This window comes from Notechis scutatus, chromosome 10, assembly GCF_049901735.1.
Source record: "Notechis scutatus isolate UNSWTSFEM ecotype Mainland chromosome 10, rNotScu1.2, whole genome shotgun sequence".
NCBI classification, from domain to species: domain Eukaryota; kingdom Metazoa; phylum Chordata; class Lepidosauria; order Squamata; family Elapidae; genus Notechis; species Notechis scutatus.
Genome location: NC_142018.1, coordinates 329,485 through 348,906, shown reverse-complemented (window position 1 = coordinate 348,906; position 19,422 = coordinate 329,485). Strand labels below are relative to the sequence as shown.

General features: G+C 41.5%; 1 protein-coding gene across 2 annotated transcripts in view; it reads left to right on the top strand.

Annotated features, from left to right (window-relative positions):
* Positions 1–8,086, top strand: part of CHRDL1 (chordin like 1) — a 40,390-nt gene extending 32,304 nt beyond the window's left edge. For both annotated transcript variants that reach the window (XM_026678572.2, XM_087971935.1), the window contains exons 11-12: positions 317–406; positions 4,664–8,086. In XM_026678572.2, the coding sequence (XP_026534357.1) occupies positions 317–406; positions 4,664–4,794 (221 nt within the window). In that variant the 3' untranslated portion in view covers positions 4,795–8,086. The remainder of the gene's footprint in view (positions 1–316; positions 407–4,663) is intronic.
* Positions 8,087–19,422: the final 11,336 nt, after the last annotated feature.

The following is a 19,422-nucleotide window of genomic DNA, read 5'->3' as shown; positions in this document are numbered from 1 at the left end:
AGCACTCTCCAAAATGAATTGAGTTCAATTTTTGCACTCAAGTCAGAAGCATCCAGGCACTTCCAAGTTGAAAGGATTAGCCGGTGACATCACCATTGCCCTGGGGACACCCAATTGGGGGGCTCCTTTCATATCCCTGGCAAGAGCTGGAGTGAAGGATGAGAGCTCAACCCCGCACTATGGCATAAACCAGGTCTCAAACGTGGGCTTGCTAACCTCCTGCCCAGCGTCCAATCAATCGAGCCCCCATGCTTCTATTCTGTAGAGTTGAAAGCAGTTCCTAACTACTTGTGTTCTTCTAATGGCTTTGCAATAGATATCCTGAGCCCCATTAATACCGACACCATATCCAAGGAGGAATTCAGAGAACTCTCATATTTCCTGCAGATCACAAGGACAACTCTGAGTAAGTAAAAGCTTGCTTCAACATCTCTCGGGTCAAAATCAAACTTTTTACACACATCTGAAGAAGCTGTTCATACACTCACCACTTAGCCCTATCAAATCCAGTACCTGTCAATAGTGGTGTTCCCCAAGGCAGTGTTCTAGGACCAACTCTCTTCATAATCTACATAAACGACCTTTGTGATCATATCAAGAGCAATTGCGTTCTCTTCCCTGATGATGTAAAGCTGTTCAATACCACAGACAATACTACTACCCTACAAAAAGACCTAGACTATGTATCTGAATGGTCTAACATATGGCAACTTCAAATCTCAACAAATAAATGCTCTGTCTTACATATTGGTAAAAAAAATCAGAAAATAAAATACAAGCTGAATAGTCAAGATCTTGTTGATGACCCAAGCTCTGTAAAGGACCTGGGAATACTCACCTCTAATGATCTAAGTGCTAGAGCCCACTGCAACTACATAGCCAAAAAGGCATTAAGAGTTGTTAACCTAATCCTACGTTGCTTTTCTCTGGTAATATCTCACTACTAACCAGAGCATACAAAACATTTGCTAGACCAATACTCGAATACAGTTCATCAGTCTGGAATCCTTATTACGTATGTGATATTAGCACAATTGAGAAAGTCCAGAAGTATTTCACAAGAAGAGTTCTCCACTCTTCTACTCGTTGTAGAATACCTTATGCCACCAGACTCGAAATTCTAAAACTAGAAAACCTTGAATTACGCCGTCTTCGGTCCGACTTAAGCATGGTATATAAAATCATACATTGCAATGTCCTACCTGTCAATGAATACTTCAGCTTTAACCATAACAACACAAGAGCACACAACAGATACAAACTCAAAGTAAACCACACCAAACTTGATTGCAGGAAATACGACTTCAGCAATAGAGTGGTCAATGTCTGGAATACTCTACCCGACTCTGTAGTCTCTTCCCCAAACCCCAAAAACTTTAACCTTAGACTGTCTACTATTGACCTCACCCCTTTCCTAAGAGGTCTGTAGGGGGCGTGCATAAGCGCACCAACGTGCCTACCGTCCCTGTCCTATTGTTTCTCTTATTCTTTTATTTTTCTTATATGTACCCATTTCATATATTCACAACTATGTATACACTTGTACTTATTATCTTGTAAACAATTGACAAATCAAATAAATAAAAAATAAATAAATAGTTGTGTCAGATAAACTAATCTATGCTGTTAAACCGTATGTCAAACTTGGTTATCTTACTGTGGCGAGGCCTTTTGGGAATTAGGGTTATGTAAACAGACCCCCATTGTGTCAATTTAGGGTTCAGTTGATTGTGCAAATTCAGGAAATGGTTGAATTCTGGTCAAACATGCTGCATGGATAAAGTCAAAGGGTGGAATCACCCATTAAATAAAGGCACAGCTTTTTTATCATGTTTTACAAAATAAGTCACAGTGGATAAACAGATAATAATTCACATGGAAAACCAATCACTTAGTATAAACTGTATACAAAGTCCTAGAGTCATACACCACTTGATCTAACCTTTCTTCTGTCAAAATTAATCAGAGTAGAGCTGGAAGGGACCTTGGAGGTCTTCTAGTCCAATTCCTTGCTCAAGTAGGAGACCCTATACTATTTCAGACAAATGACTGTCCAGTCATTTCTTAAAAACCTCCAGTAATGAAGCACCCACAACTTCTGATGGCAAGTTGTTTCTCTGGTTAACTGTCCTCACTGTTAGGAAGTTTCTCCTTAATTGCAGATTGCTTCTCTCCTTGATTAGTTTCTATCCATTGTTTCTTGTCCTTCCCTCTGGTACTTTGGAATATAAGTTGACCCCCTCCTCTTTGTGGCAACCTCTCAAATACTGCTATCATGTTCCCCCAGTCCTTCTTTTCTCTAGACCTGCCATACCCAATTCCTGCAACCATTATGTCTCCAGGCCTTTAATCATCTTAGTGCTCTTCTCTGAACTTTTTCCAAAGTCTCAACTTCTTTTTTGTAGTGTGATGACCAAAACTGGATGCAATATTCTAGGTGTGGCCTTACTAAGACTTTATAAAGTGGTACTTCACATGATTTTTATTCTATGCCTCTGTTTATACAACCAAGGATTGTATTAGTTTTTTTGGCTGCTGCTGCACACTGCTATCTCATATTTAAGGGACCTTGTTGATCATGTAGTCCAAACCCCTCGCCCAAATAGACCCTACACCATTTTTGACAGATGGCAATCCAATCTCTTCTTGAAAGCTTCCAGTGATGAAGCTCCCACAACTTCTGAAGGCAAGTTGGGTTGATTGCTCTCAGTGTCAGAAAATTTCTCCTTATTTCCAGGTTGAATCTCTCCTGGATCAGTTTCCATCCATTATTCCTTGTATGGACTTCAGGAGCTTTGGAAAATAGCTTGACCCCCTCCTCTCTGTGGCAGCCCCTCAAATATTGGAGCACTGCTACCATGTCTCCCCTGGTCCTTCTCTTCACTAGACTAGCCAGGCCCAGTTCCTGCAACCGTTCTTCGTTCTTCCTATGTTTTAGTCTCCAGTCCCCTAATCATCCTGGTTGCTCTTCTCTGCACTCTTTCTAGAGTCTCAACATCTTTTTTATAGTGGGGTGACCAAAACTGGATGCAGTACTTTTGGTGTGGTCTTACTAAATTGTAGAGACCTTCCTGAGACCCAGCAAAATGCAAATGATGTGATTTATTTGATTTTTAACTGTCCATTCTAGAGGAACCTCATTGTTGGAGGGTCTCAACTTTGGTTTATGGCTTACTGTGTTTTGCAAACTCAGCGACTTTGGGTTTATTCAATTAACTGTAATTCAGCTTGATGCTGGAATGAAACTTTCTTGTCAGATAAATTTATGCAGGACTGCATCCTTAATCTTTTCATCATATTAAATGCACTCTTTTCTCCCAGAGACATTTGGATTTAATAATTGTGGAATGTAACATGGTCAAGAACCGGCAGTTGAAATGAATCAGCTGATCCTTTTGGTTTCAAGTTACCACTTGGCTGTAGCTAGAAAATTCCAGGACTGTAGCTCTGGAAGAAATTCTCCTCCTCGTTTCATTGGTGTGAATCAAGGGGTTGTTTATACAAGCAATTATCCTAGAAAAACAATTGCTTGATTCCTTTTGGCCTCTGATTTGTTCACACGATTGCTGGGGGACTCAGAATCTGAAGTGGACTGAAAGCTAAGTGTTAAAAGGGACTCTTTTTCTGCCTGTTTCTTTTTCATTCTCAGAACTTTTGAGACAAATTTTATTTTGGTCTTTGATCAATAAAAGTTTGGTAAAACAAACAAAATGAACCCCCAACACCAGTGAACTTTGGCCTGTCTGTCTGCTTCCAGGATACTGTAAATTGAGGGTGGGAAAATGGGGTCTAGGACAACCTGCTGTCCTTTAGAAGGAGAGATACTGAAGCTGAAGCTCGAATACTTCAGCCAGCAAATGAGAAGAGAGGACTCCTTGGAAAAGACCCTGATGTTGGGGTAAATGGAAGGCAAAAGAAAAAGGATGGCAGAGGATGAGATGGTTAGATGATATCATTGATGCAATGAACATAAATTTGGGCAGAACCAGGGAGATAGTGGAGGACTGGGGGCCTTTGATGTGCTGTGGTCCAGGGGATCACAAAAGCAGAATAGCAACAGCATTAGAGGAAGTTGAATTAGAGGAAGGATCTGCCATTCTGTTCTCCTTTTTGGCTGCAAGGGGTCAGGAGGACCAGTAAGGATTTCTCCTTACTCAATATTGTTTTTGAATTGAAAAATATTCTTCTATGCCTATAATTCTTCTTTTTGCTGAAGGGGGAGAAATAAGAGCTTATTTTACTTTGGAGATGCCATGATGATGATGGCTAGTACTTCTGTAAATATAGGAGGAATTTAATTAGCTTTGAAAAGAAATACACCAGTATTTGAAAGCTCCGTTTGGCATTGGAGGACCTGGCGTGGGATCTATTCTGTTTGCAGTCACCACTTAAATTTTGCAGTTAACACAACTGATTGCTTCCTATGTGCATGTGAATCTTTATTTAGGTTGGAATTGGGAAATGTTCAGATGCATGACCCAGTACCGGCCAGATGTTTTTGGAATATAAAGCTGGATAGGGAAGGACATGAAAACACGAAACCTCCTCAATTAGTTCAGACCCCCTCAATCTTTCCAATTAGCCTGCACACCGTGCTGTCATTTGCATTGCTGTTTTGGATTACTCATTGCTTTTTTTAAATAAATTTTTTTGCTTGTTTTAGATAAGTGGAAAATATTCAGCGAAGGAGCAGCTCAGATCAACCAAATTTGTGAAAATCGAGACTGCAGGACTGAACTGGAAGAACTGCTGAAGGTTTTGTACCTTGAGAAATCTGAACAGGATGGTTGTTGAGGGAGGTTCTGAAGAAGGAAACTGAGAGAAAAGAGATGGATCCGCAATAGGACTGTGGGTTTGTTTTGTCTGTTTTGATGGTACCCTGGAAAGAAAAAGAAAGAAAGAGAGAGAAGACGAAAGAAGGAAAGTATTCATCTCATGCCCAGCATATCTTGCTGCTCTGTGCATAAACTTGTGCTAGTCCTTTTAATATCTCTACTTCGTAAATGGTGGCTCTTTGTCATTGGAAAAACAGGAAGGAAAGACATAGATTCCTGCAAAGGTCATTGTCTAAAGCCAGGAGTGTGGAGTTGGTGAGCTGAGGGTCTTATTTCATATTTTGAAGAGAAACAAAGGCCTCAGTGGGGAAGGTGCAGATATAAAATGGGTAGAGCCACAGTTGTATGAGACCAAGTTCCTTCCTTTTCCCTACTTTAAAACTACATTAAGCCCCTTACCAGCTGATACCAGAGTTTTTTTCAGAAATAAAATAGCAAGAAATATAAAATTACTAGGACCCTCCCAAGTAGGAGAAAATATCCCCCCCCCCAGAGGTAGGTTTAGCTTTGAGCCACTACATTCTCCACCCATCTTAATTTTTTGGACAACCTGTTGATCAGGAAAAAGCCAAGGATGGAGCTGTAACAAGGTTGAGTCTTCTCTGCTGAAAGCAAGTCTTGAAATGATGATAATTCAGGGCTTGAACCACCCACTCCAAAACTGGAAAAGAAGATCCTGGAAATGATATTTCACTGCCTCCCCCCCGCCACTGTGTGAAACTCTTCTGAGGTGCAATTGCTCAAAGGCGTGATGGGAGTCAAATCCAGGCCATCTTGTTTTCATTTTTTGAGGCACAAAGCACTCTCACTTCCATTTTCCCATTATTTTTTCCCCATCTTTTTCTTTCCATGAGAAATATCATTCAGGAAGAAGGGCCGGGGAAATGGAACCTTGACACAGTGCCTTGGGATAGATGGCCCAAAGTGTCCTTGGAAAGAACCAAAGAGAACCTGACTTGGATAGTCATGGAATTTCTGAGATGATCTGGGCTGAATCTTTTGGCTTGGATTTGACAGTGGTAGACTAGATACACCGACCTTGGCAGAAGCCTCCAACTCTTTTCTTCAGCTTGAGTTCTAGGACTGAAATGCTGTGAATCCCACAGGAAAACATCACCCCTGAATTCAGGTGGGTGGGTGGGTAGGAAAGATGAAAATTGGGTCTAGAGGGGCTGCTGGTTGCTTATTCTTGATATCAACTATGGTTGGAAGCCCCAGTGGTTCCACACCGCACATCTCACATGAGAGTTAGGCTATGTTCTGTGCCTTAAAGAGAAAGTATCCCATACAGGTAGTCCTTGACTTACAACAGTTCATTTAATGACTATTCAAAGTCACAATAGCTAAAAAAGTTTTATGACCATTTTTCATACTTACGACCATTGCAGCATCCCCATAGTCAGGTGATCAAAATTCCAACACTTGGCATCTGGCTCATATTTATGACCGTTGCAGTGTCCCCGGGTCACGTGATTTGCTTTTGGGACCTTCTGATGAGCAAAGTCAATGGAGAAGCCGGGTTCATTTAACGGGTTGCTAACTTAACAACTGTGGCAAGAAAGGCCATAAAATGGAGCAAAACTCACTTAATACACTCTCACTTAGCAACAGAACTTTTGGGCTCAATTGTGGACATAAGTCAAGGACTAGCAGTACTCCAAAATGAGGAAGACTTCAGCATAGTTCCTTGTTTTTTAAGGAAGAAGAATGGAGCCCCAGGAGGGCCGAGAGGAAAAAGGGATGTGCAGCCTAGAGGTCACCATGGCTGCCACATCTCCAGGGATCATTTTATCAAATGAGAACTTAAATTTAAAAGTAAAAAAGCACATGCTGCTTGTAGTGGAACAGAACTGCTAAGCAATGCTTTTCAGCTGCGGAGCCTTAAGTTGGGAGCAGCCCATCCTTGTTACGTTCCCACAGCAAAACTGAACCATAGCCTCCAGGCATGGAAAGTATTGTGCGAACACAACCAATCTGGTTAGTTCCAGGCATTGCAGTTGAATTGGCACAACCCCCTTCAAAGCAGAGCTCAAATGGGATGAAGGCCTTGGCGGTTTGGCATATTGTGAGAAATCACCCATTCAGAATCAGAATTTAGCTGGAAGGGACCTTGGAGGTCTTCTAGTCCAGCCCCTTGCTCAAGCCAGGGATCCTATACCATTTCAGACAAGTGGCTGTCCAGTTTCTTCTTAAAAACCTCCAGTGATGAAGCTCCCACAACTTCTGGAGGCAACCTGTTCCATGGGTTCATTTTCCTCTCTGTTAGGAAGTTTCTCCTCAATTCCATGTTGCTTCTCTCCTTGATTGGTTTCCATCCATTGTTTCTTATCCTGCCTTCTGGTGCTTTGGAGAATAGCTTGACCCCCTCCTCCTCTCTGTGGCAGCCCCTCAAATATTGGAAGACTGCTCTCCTGTCTCCCCTGGGCCTTCTCTTCCCTAGACTAGCCAGGCCGAGTTCCTGCAACCATTCATTGTACGTTTTACTCTCCAGTCCCCTAATCATCCTGGTTGCTCTTCTTTGCACTTCCGCCAAAGTCTCAACATCTTTTTTGTAATGTGACCAAAATGGGATGCAGGATTCCAGGTGTGGCCTTACTAAGGCTTTAAAAAAAATCATGTGGTTTTGAGTCTATGCTTCTGTTTATACAACCTAGGATTATATTTGCTTTTTTGGCTATCACAACCTGGTTATCATATTGAGCTGGTTTGGTTTGCTGGTTCAGGCCATATGAAATTGGCAAGGGTGTTTGGTCAGTTTGGGGTTGGAGTTAAATATGTAGTGTGAACTTAGGGGTTTGGGTTGTTTCTCAAGCTCGGCAACTTTAAGTGTGTGGACTTCAACTCCCAGAATTCTCCAGCTAGCAAGCACAGCCATCCTCTTAGAATTTAATGAGCAGGTGGGTCTTGGCAGGTGATGCAGTGTCTCCCTTTTTGAATCGTATCAAAAAGGCACAAGTTGACAGGTGTACAGTACTTTTGTTATATATTTTATTAATTTTCTGGAAGAAACTGTGATGGGATACCTGGGATATAGGCTGTGTATTTATTTGTATAATAAGTTCTCTCTTTTTTTAAGGACAAGGAAAAATCAGTGTAGCATGTTTCTTTAGCATTAACCAAGACGCATCTTAGCGTGGCTGGTTCTCTCTTCCACCCCTTTCACTTTTGTGGAGACACATATTTATAACCATTATTTATATACGTGTTTTATCTCTTTTATAAATTAATAAAATTGAATTGTTCCAAATGGACTTTTTTCTTTCATTTAATAGTGTTTTTTCCTGTGTCCCTTTTCCTTTGTTTAAGAATGGAGGGAAGATCCAGACCTTCTTTGAGGAGGAGCGGGGGAATTATAGGGTTTGCAAACTTTGGGCTGCAATCCTGATAACAAGATGACATCCAACTGAGTTGGGGTTACTCCAGTAAAAATCAAGGTTTAAAGAAAAAGTATTCACAGAGGTTAGCAATAGCAATAGCATTTAGACTTATATACCACTCCACAGAGTGTTTTCCAGCCCTAGCTAAGGAGTTTGCAGATCCAGCCTCTTGCTCCCAACAATCTGGGTCCTCATTTTACCCACCTCAGAAGGATGGAAGGATGAGTCAACCTTGAGCCTGGTGTGATTTGAATTGCCAAATTGCAGGTAGCTGATAGCCAGCAGAAGTGGCCTGCAGTACAGCACTCTAACCACTGTGCCACCAAGGCTCTAACTAGTGATCTAATCCTGATGGCTCATTTCAAGCTACAAGTGTGAGAATTATGTGGTTAGAATGTTCTCTACATTCAGCTAAGCACCTCCAATGCTAGGAAGAGAGGATTAAAACTGTTATCTTCTTCCTAATGGGGTGGCACAGAGGCTCAGAAGTTAAGGCCACCAGCCCAGGTTCGAGACCTAAGCACCATGTGATAGGGTGAGTTCCCATCCTCACCTTTTTCCTTGAGAAATTTCACTTTTCATCCAAGAAGCTTCTTCGGTTACTTTTGGAAGCAAGCAGGAATGTTGGAAATTGCAGGGGAGGAGGGATCTGTGCATCTCTCCCTACAATGCCTTCTGGGTAGAAATTAACCAGGTTTTTTTGGTTCCTCCCTGCAAAATCTACCTGGACACAGGTCTGCTATGAGAGCCAAAATTGCCATCTTTTGAGTCCTTGTCTTGGCTGCTATCAAACTTTGCATAACAGAATAACAGTTCGAAGGGGCCTTGGAGGTCTCCTAGTCCAATTTCCTCCTCGAGCAGGAAGCCCTATACCAGTGATGGCGAACCTTTTTGCTGTGGTGTGCCGAAGGCACGCACGTGTGTGTGCCAGTACCATCAATGTAATGCGCCCCGCCCCTGCACATGCATGCATAACACCCCCGCCCCCTTACCTGCACTGTGCATGCGCAAGCTTCCCAGCTGATTTTCAGCCCATTTGAGACTGTTTTCGCCCTCTCGGAGGCTCGAGGGAAGCCACTGCAGCCTCGGGAGGCCAAAAAATGGGCCTTCCGGAAATACCAGAAGTGCCTGTTTTCAGCCCCCGGAGGCCTCTGGAACCTGGGAGAGGCTGTTTTCACTCTCCCAGAGGCTCAAGGGAAGCACCTGCAGTCTCAGGAGGCCGAAAAACAGGCCTTCCGGAAATATCGGAAGTGATGAAACGGGCACGCTTTTCAGCCTCCAAAGGCTGTAGGGCAAAAATTGCCTCCCCCGGGGTCCAGAGGCCCTTCAGAGGCTGAAAACAGGCTCTTCTGGTATTTCCAGAAGGCCCATTTTTCGGCCTCCCGAGGCTGCAGAGGCTTTCCTTGAGCCTCTGGGAGGCCAAAAATGGCCGGAAATAGGCCGAAAATCAGCTGGGAGGCACACACATGCGTGGTGCAGGTAAGTTTGGCTGGGGCTCGTGTGCCATAAGGTTCGCCATCACAGCCCTATACCATTTCAGACACATGACTGTCCAATCTCTTCTTTAAAAGTCGAATTCATCCAAGTTGGCCAATACAAATCTTTTAACCAGGAGCAGCTCTTTAAATCACTCCCATTTAGGATGTTGTCTAAGAAACATAATGAACTAAGTCAGGGTAATTCATGGTGATTTTCTGGCACTAGCTTGGTCTCTCTGCTCCTTATGAACAAACCTAATTGATCAGGAGTTGTTTATGGTCTCTTGGAGAAGGATTGCTTCATACTGTTCAAGGTAAGTGTAACAAAATGGGGCGACAACTTTTTTTAAGTAGTGGGGGAGACATAGAGGGTATGTAAACAAAGAAGAACCAGAATAGTTCTGCTTGTATAGATCAAATACAAAACAGCAAGAAATAAAGAGCTTTGGGTTCCCCTCTGCTCTCTGTGTTGTTGCACATGTGTGGCAGGGTGGATAGAAAGATAAATAATTCTTTGGATGCGTGGATAATTCGTGGAGAACCCAATTTCATTCCAGAAATATTTATACAGGTAGTCCTAGACTTATGACCATAGTTAGCACCAGAATATCTGTTACTAAGCAAAACATTTGTTAAGTGAGTAATTCATTACTTTATTACCCATTTTGCCATGGTTGTTAAATGAGTCACTGCAGTTAAGTGAATCATGCAGTTGTTAAGCAAATCCAGCTTCTCCCATTGCCTTTGCTTGTCAGAAGCCAGCTGGAAAGGTTGCAAATGGTGATCACTTGACCCTGGGATGTTGCAACTGTTGCAAAATCCATGCCAAGTACAAGAATTTTGATCACATGACTCTGAGGATGCAGTGACAGTCATAAAGTGAGCACGGTTCATAAGCCACTTTTTTCAGTGATTTTGCAGCTTCAAACAGTCATCAAATGAATGGTTGGAGGTCAAAGACTTCTTATATAAAAATAGAGACACTTCTAGAGCACCACTAGATGGCAATGAATAACACCAAAAATGTGTGTTGTGTTTTGCCCTCTGACGGTCATCTGAATTTTTGCACTTCAGATTTGGTGGCCATAACAATACTGCTTGCCCTTCCAGGGTGAAAGTAATCTTGGCTTGCCCAGATAATGTCTGTCATGCCCTTGTATTTCTGGGCAGCTCCATATGGCTGTTGCCTTTGCTCTGCTTACTTTCTCAGGTCAGATCTCTAGAGGGAATTCAGATTTGTTCCATCCAAGCAAACAATGAGAAGGATGAGCTCTTTCGGTGGCATCAATGATTAAATAAACATCAACATTCCTTTCACAGCCAGTTTATTGCTGTGCAGTGCAAACTTTGCACATTCAGTCCTGGGTATCTTGCTTTGTGGGTGAAAATAGATGTCATATTTGACACTGGGAAAAGCAAATCTTAGCAGTTGTGGAATCTCAGCTGCACAGTTGCATCTGCACAGACATGCTCGCAAGTCTGTATCGGGACAGTCAAATTCTTTTTTCTTTGGCAATACATGGAATAATGTATGCAGTTGTTTTTGTTAATCATAGAATCACAGGGTTGGACGAGACCTGGGAGATCTCCTGCTCAAGGCAGGAGAACTTATATCATGCTGGTCTACTCTTTTCTTTAAAAACTCCAGTGATGAAGCACCTACAACTCCAGGGTGCAAGTTGTTGGTTAATTGTTCTCATTATCAGAAAATTTCTCATTAATTCCTGGTTGGAACTATCTTTAATGAGCTAATGCGGGGGCTGGCACCTTGGGCAACAAGGTCACATAGTATAATAAGATTGGGACTGGGTTAGGGACTTCTATCCTCACTGTGAGTTGTATTGGGGGGGCTGCACGAAGGGAGGCTCAGCCAATCTCATTGTGCACATGTACTCTGACAATAAAGGTAATAATAATAATAATAATAATAATAATAATAATAATAATAATAATAATAATAATAATAATAATAATAATAATAATAATAATACCTATTGCTACTTGTCTTGCCTTCTGGCGCTTTTGAGAATAGATTGACCCCCCTCTTCTATGTAGCAACCCCTCAAATATTGGAACACTGCTATATGTAGCCCCTACTCCTTCTTTTCACTGGACTAGACATGCCCAATTCCTGCAACTCTTCTTTGTATGTTTTATCTTCCAGTCCTTTAATCATTGTTGTTTTTCTCTGCATTCTTTGTAGAATTCCACATCTTTTTTATATTGTGGTGACCAAAACTGGACACAGTATTCTAGGTGTGGTCTTACCAAGGCAGTACTAAAATTAAAGCAGTACTAACACTTTACGTGATGTTGATTCTCTCTCTCTCTGTTAATGCAGCCTAGGATTCCATTGGCTTTTTTGGCAGCTGCAGCACATGGCTGGCTCATACTGAGGTGAGAGTCGACCAGGACTCCAAGATCCCTCTCACTGCTGCTGAGCCAGGTTGCTAAACTGACTGCAGTTGCTGGCCACCAAAAGTGTATTTTAAAGAGTAATAGGAAGAGGTTACAATTTGACCTCTCTTATAACAAAAGGCAAATCATGGAATTATGGATTTAAATTGCAGAAACTCAGATTCTAGTCAAGTGTCTAGAATCAACATTTCCTAATGGACGGACAGCAGGACCAGTAATGAGCTCCCTTGATTGGATGTCTTGAAGGAGAAATTGGAGAGCCACCTGTCAGGGCTGGGTAAAATTGGATTTTTGAAGCAGGGGGCTGGACTCAGTCATATAAAATGGTCCCTTTCTATTCCCAGTTTCTGGTTGTTTCTTTCATGTTAAAAACAGATTAACACCTGGAGCATTATTAGTTGTACAAAAAGTCAGCACAGGGCTTGACTGTTATTTTGGCACATCAAGGTCCCCTCCGTGTTAACACAGTTCACAACTATGTTGAAATTCCCTTCAAAAGCGTGCTGCTGTGTACTAGGAGGGGTTGACAAGTGTCTTTTATGTTTCAACCTCTCCCAATCTCAGAGATTGAGTGTCATAATGCACTCTGGCAGAATATTCTAGAACCTACTGCAAGTGATCAGCCAGCACCACTGTATCTGAAGCTCATATCTTGTACGGTCTCTCTTTCTTTCTGTCTGATTGGACTTTCAGAGGAAATTCATGTTGGATGAACACCTTTGTCATGACTTATTTGAATTCTGTAAGTACCTATCTCTTAGCCTAACTAGCTTCCTAAGGTTCTTAACAAGAAAAAAATGCAATAGAAGGAAATATTTGTAGCTCAGGTTGAACTGTGAGGTCCTTGTTGAAAGTGTTTTGTTGTTTGCTTGCAGACATTTCATTAGCCAACTAAGTAACATCACCCGTGCTAGACGGAAGGGTTTGGGAGGGGGGGAGGAGGAGGGGGGAAAGGAGGGAGAGGAGGAAGAGGAAGAATAATAATTGTGGGATCCCTTGGGATCTTGGTGGTTTGCTTGCAGACATTTCATTACCCAACTAGGCTATATCATCACTCCCCCCCCATAACTGGCAGGGCAAGCGTGATTTGAGAAAGAAAACGTTACAAATATATGATATTTTTGCAATTACTTATCAAGCACATCTAAATTATATTAAACAAAATATCTTTACAATCCCCAAGACATGTCACAACTTTTGAGCATCCCTAATGTTTGGAAATTGAAAGTTGAAAAATTTGACACACCATATCAAGAAGAAAATTCTGTATCACTTACATTAATGATGTTACTTAGTTGGAGTTCCATAAATTATAGCCCCACCATAGGCACAAAACCAGCTGGGTGACCTTGGGTCATTGGACCAGTTACTTTCTCTCTGCCTTTGGAAGCAGGCACGGCTCAACCAATTTTGCCAAGAAAACTGCAGGGACTTATCCAGGCAATTTCCAGGAGTCACATCCTGACCTGAAGGCACATCCCCACACCTTGTCAGTATAGGTTGAGGCAGGTCCTTGGTGCTCTCTGAGCTTGGTTGCTTTCTTGCAGTTGTTTCATTACCTGAAGTAGGTAACATTATCAGTGCTAAAAAGGAGAGGGGTTGCAGGGAGACTGTGGAGTCCGTGCTGCTCTCTGAGCTTCATGGTTTTCTTGCAGACATTTCATTGCTAGCACTGATTATGTTACTTAGTTGGGTAATGAAATGTCTGCAAGAAAACCACCAAGGTCAGGGGGCATCAAGGATTCCATAGTCCTCTTCTTCCCCCCAACCCCCTCGCTTTTAGTACTGATGATGTTACCTACTTCAGGTAATGAAATATCTGCAAGAAAACAACCACGTTGAGAGAGCATCAAGGAACCGTCATTCCAACGTTGAACTACAAATACTTTATTGGTATAGGTGTAATAACAGAATTTGGAAAGCCAGACCATCTCCCTCTTTCCCTTGCTTTTATACCAAAGAGAGTCAATCCTGGTCTATGTTTAGTTTCTATCTCATACTTTCCTCTCTTCCTGGGCTAGTTTACACTTGATTAATAGTTGCCATATATATTCTTTAAGGTCATCTCTGCATCCAGTTACAGTCCCCGTGCCCATCCTCTTCTTTCCACCAACTTATCTTTCCCCAATGATTTCTTGTCAGGTATGGAAAGTGATTTTATGCAGTTCAGAGAAGTATTAGAATAAATTAGACTTGTAGTATAAGAGGGGGGCAGATCTAGGGTCTCTCCTTTCGTTGCTTTTCCTTGTCATTTTTTTTTCTCCTCCCATACCTAGTCTAGCCTTCCTCTGCATATCTTAGTTTATTTTCTCATAGCTTTGGAGAAACTGCAAAACAATTTGCAGCCTGGACGAAATGAGGTCTGAAAATATGAGTTGAAGAATTTCCTCCTCATTTCCAATGGTATTATTGTGGCATTTTGCTTCAGGTTATGTATTCCTGATTTATTGTAAAGAAAAAGAAGTGTCCAAAGTGGGAGGGAGCCTACATAAAGCAGGATAATGGTCACCATAAGATAGAAACCCTATCCAGCTTTGTTTGAATTTCACTTCCTAGCCAATCCTGGCAAGCGATGGCATTAAATGATGTTTACAAGAGTAATTACAGAATAATAATCAAATAGAGTTGGAAGTGACCCTGGAGTTCTTATAGTCCAACCCTCTGCTCAAGCAGAAGACCTATGCCATTTTGGACACATAGTTGTCCAATCTCTTCTTAAAAGCCTCCAGTTTTGGAGCACCCATAACTTCTGAAGGGAAGCTGTTTCATTGGTTGATTGTTCTGACTGTCAGGAAATTTCTCCTTATTTCTAGGTTGAATGTCTCTTTGATCAGTTTCGATCCTTTGCTTATTGTTCTGCCTTCAGATGATTTGGAAAATAGATTGACTCCTCCCCTTCCTTGTGGCAGCCCCTCAAATATTGGAATACTGTTAACATTTTATGACAGCCTATAACAAAATAAAATGTTGGCCCTTGCATGGTGTATTGGAAATGATGGTTTCTTTTTCAAACTTCTTAGTACACTCCAATTCTCCGTCTCTTAAACAGACATATATATTTAATCTATCTGTCCCTTGTTTATGTCCATTTGCCTTCGTCCCACAAAAAACCAACATGATTGGATTCATTCAGAATAGGGGATCTTTGGCCATATTTGTGCATCTCAGATGATGTACCTGGACCAGAAAAGGGGGGATTCTGAACATGTTTCTCTTTTGTTTTCTTCTTGAAGGTGTATATGTAAAAACAGAAGGACAGTCAACAGATAAAGGCAATGGTTTAAACCAGGCATGACCAACCTTGTCAACTTTAAGACCTGTGAACTTCAACTCACAGAAATCCCCAACCAGCCATGCTGATTGGGGAATTCTGGATGTTGAAATCCACAGGTCTTAAGGTTGACAAGGTTGGACATGTCTGGTTTAAACCATTGGTAGAAGAATCCAGTGCAGGACTGTAAAATCAGGGAGAGGTGTAACTGGGAAGACCCACCACTAATTTGCCCATATAATCAAGCAGCTACATATGTATCAAGGCATGTGTTTTGGAAGGAAAAAGAGAAAAATCCATCTTACAAAAATAAATACGGAAGTGTCATGCAAACCCTAGGGAGTGATGAGTAAAGAAGTAAGTTTGGGCAATGATTTAGCCAGATAGGAAGCAAACCATAATAAGAAGGTCCTTGTCTTTAATTTAGGATACATCAGAAGAAAGCTGCCTTCACCAGCTTGTTTCTTTCCAAATTTTCTGGACTTTAGATCCCACCATTTCTGAGCCAAGGTGATTAGTACTCATGCCTAATACATTTGAAGGAGATCAACTGGGAAAAACTGGAATAAGAGTTTTTTGGCCAGATTTGGCTGTCAAAACAGTGGAGGACCACTAGATGGGACTAATGACTATGAGAACTTTGGGTCTCTCTACAGTCATCTTAGTGGTGGACTGGATTGTTGTGGCTTCTTTTCTAAACTCCCTTTGAGTTGAAGACTGCTAGCTGAAAAAGAGAACTGCAGCCATTAGTTAATTTTATTATTAATCCAATGCTGCCATCTAGCTGCTGGTATCTGGAATACCACAAATCAAAGAGGTTCCTTCCAAAACAAATGCATTTAAAACCTTAAATAATGTGTTTGGCCAAGTAACCAAGAACAACCTGGATAGATCAAATAAGGCTTTACTTACGGTGTACATTTTTTCTATATTTTATTTTCATTTTGTTTACAATATTACTTAGAGGTGCATTTTTGTACAGATGTTTCCCTTATTTGCATATTAATAGAGAGCTACAATTCTATTCAAACTAGCTTATAAAGTAGCAGAAAATGCTTCTCCCCTCCTAGTGCATGCAGAAAAAAGGAAACTGTCTGAAAGAAAGAGTATACTCTTTTCATTGCAAACATCAAGTTCTCCACTCCTTTATAACTGGCTACTGTTTTTTTTTCTTTTTTCAAATTCAAGTTTAGTTGCAACAAAGTTGTTTCTTCCTTCCCCCTTTAGTGGGGGAAAATCATTCAGATTCTATTGTCATTTAGCTCAACAAGAATCTGTAGAGCAACTGGGTAGGAGATGAGGAACTCAGGAGAAGAGATAGAGAAGTGGAATTGGGGGGCGTGAATAGTTTGCACACAGAATTTGGAAAGATATTATTGGGAAAGAGTGGCTATTTCCCTGCTTGTAATTCTGAAATGAGCTAACAGAAGGCAGGCTTGATTCGCATACAAGTTAAAAAATAAAAAAGATCTGTTGTCAATATTGCACAGGGTTGCACAATCTTTAGAAATGGTAGCTCTCGTGGGAGTCACTATTTCTAATCTAACATCTTCCAGGGAGATATTAGATTTATATTAAAGTAGTTACTAGTACTTAGTAAAGAACTCACTGAACCCATTTATACTATGGGCTTTGCAATGTTTACAGAGGATATTTGGTAGGCTGAGGGCAACAGCAGGTAAGGTGATATTCCTGCTGCACCCCACTAGCTGAAATTTGTAAGTGATGGGTCTGTCACATCCCTTCCCTACCAGACTGGTGAGGCAGGCTGATCTGCTGGGCGTGAGATGGTTCCTCAGGCAACCTGGCCCCAATTCATGTAGGGCTTCAAAGGTTAAAATGTTTAACAATCAAGTCCAAGACTTCAGACTGTCAGATTCTGGCATCTTTTGCTTGTCATTTTCACTTTTTTTTTTAATGAGACCTGCCTGCAAATGAGATCATTGCCTAAGCCAGAGCAAGTCATGTTTCCTTTACATTAAAGATGTTTACTCAGTTATTTTATCCTACAACCCACAGACCATAACATCAACAGTTTAGGAAACCACATCCCTCCATCTTAAACAACATGATTAAAAATAAAACAAAATCCACCCTGGGCTGAATATCTCTTCTTTTGTTCTTTTGACAACAACAAATATTATTGCTGTCTTTGTTCAGGAACTTTGCATCTGCCAATCCCAGACAACCGTAAAAACATCTAAATTGCCTGGATGCAGGCAAAGTGCAGGGACTTGATAAAGGAGCCATTTCATCCCCATCCAAATTGCAATGCAGAAGAATTTTTCTCAGTTGGACACAAATCAGAGCTACTAAGTAGGAATGGGCAATGTTTGGGACCCTGGAAAGGGAAGGGATGGTATTTCGATTCATGACTTTTATATGCATAAATCCCATGTCATCCACAATGGGCAAAGAATTAAAGTTGGAGGAGGAGGAGGAGGAGGAGGAGGAGGAGGAGGAGGAGGAGGAGGAGGAGGAGGAGGAGGAGGAGGAGGAGGAGGAGGAGGAGGAGGAAAAAAAGGAAGGGGAGCGGAAGAAGGAGGAGATTGATGAGATAATGATGATGGAGGAGGAGAAGAAAAATGATGTGATGATGATGATGATGATGATGATGGAAGGAGAAAGAGGAGAATGATGAGACAATGATGATGGGAGGAGGAAAAGGAGAAGGCCAGGAGGAGAAGGAGTAAGAGGAGGAGAAGGAGGAGGAGGTGGAGGACAGGAGAGGGAGGAAGAAATTGATGAGATGGTGGTGGTGATGATGGGAGGAGAAGGAGAAGGAGGAGAAAGAGGAGAATGATGGTGATGATGATGATTGGAGGAGGAGGAGCATTTACATACATTCTAGATTTGGATTTGGTGTTTCTAATTATTAGATCCTTCCCACGGATCTACAATAGTTGACTATAATGTCTCAATGTACAAGTAGTCCTCAACTTAACCATCCATTTAGCAACCATTCGAAGCTACAACAGCACTGAAAAAAACCAACTAACCATGGTCCTCTCACAACCTTCAGAACATCTCTATGGTTACATGATAACATTTGTACACTTGGCAGCTGGCAGGTATTTATCCCACTGCAGCATCCATGGGTCATGTGACCATCAGACCTTCCTAGCTAGTTTCCAACATGCAATGTCCATGGGGAATCTGGATCTGCTTAACAACTGCACAATTCACTAACCAACTGCAGTGACTTGCTTAGCAACTGTGGGGGGAAAAGTCATAAAATCAGGTGTGACTCCCTTAAGAGCCACCTTGTTTCGCCATGGAAATTCTGGCCCTAAGTGCGGTCCTAACTCAAGGATCCCTCTATGCACTGTGCTCTGTATGCACTTTTTGTAAACCCTTTTCCAGCAGTGACCACAATATGATTGACTTTTGTCTCAACATACGCCCACACAAAAATCACCACAATGATGTAATCCCCAATTGTAACTTCAAAAAAGGCAACTATGATCTTATAGACAACGATCTCTCATCCCTTGATTGGCAATCTCTATTCACTGGATGCAATACTGTTGAAGACCATTACAACATATTTTTACTTGAAGTCAAAAGAGTCATCAAACTATATGTACCAACAACAACTCCCAAAACAAAACAAAAAAGCAGATTACCCATATCAATAAGGAAACTTCAATCCAAAAAGAGATCACTCTGGCGGAAAAACAAATCTGGTCACGTTGCCAATTTCAAAAGCCGATACAAAAATTTATGCCACCAGATAAAGACAGAATGCACCAATTATCACATTAAACAAAAGGAAAACCTTCTAAGCACCAATTCCACCCGTGCTTTTTACAATTTTGTAAACAACAAACTAAAAGACTCAAGGTCCATCCCACCCTTGATAGGACCTGATGGTAAAGACTGCAACGACGACACCATTAAAGCCAACATCTTTAACACATTCTTCGGCTCAGTATTTGTAAACAGCAATGGATCATGCCCAGTATTTCCTAGCCGTACCACAGATAACAACAATGATCTAATACATATCGATTTTACAGAAGACAATGTTGAAAAAGCACTAC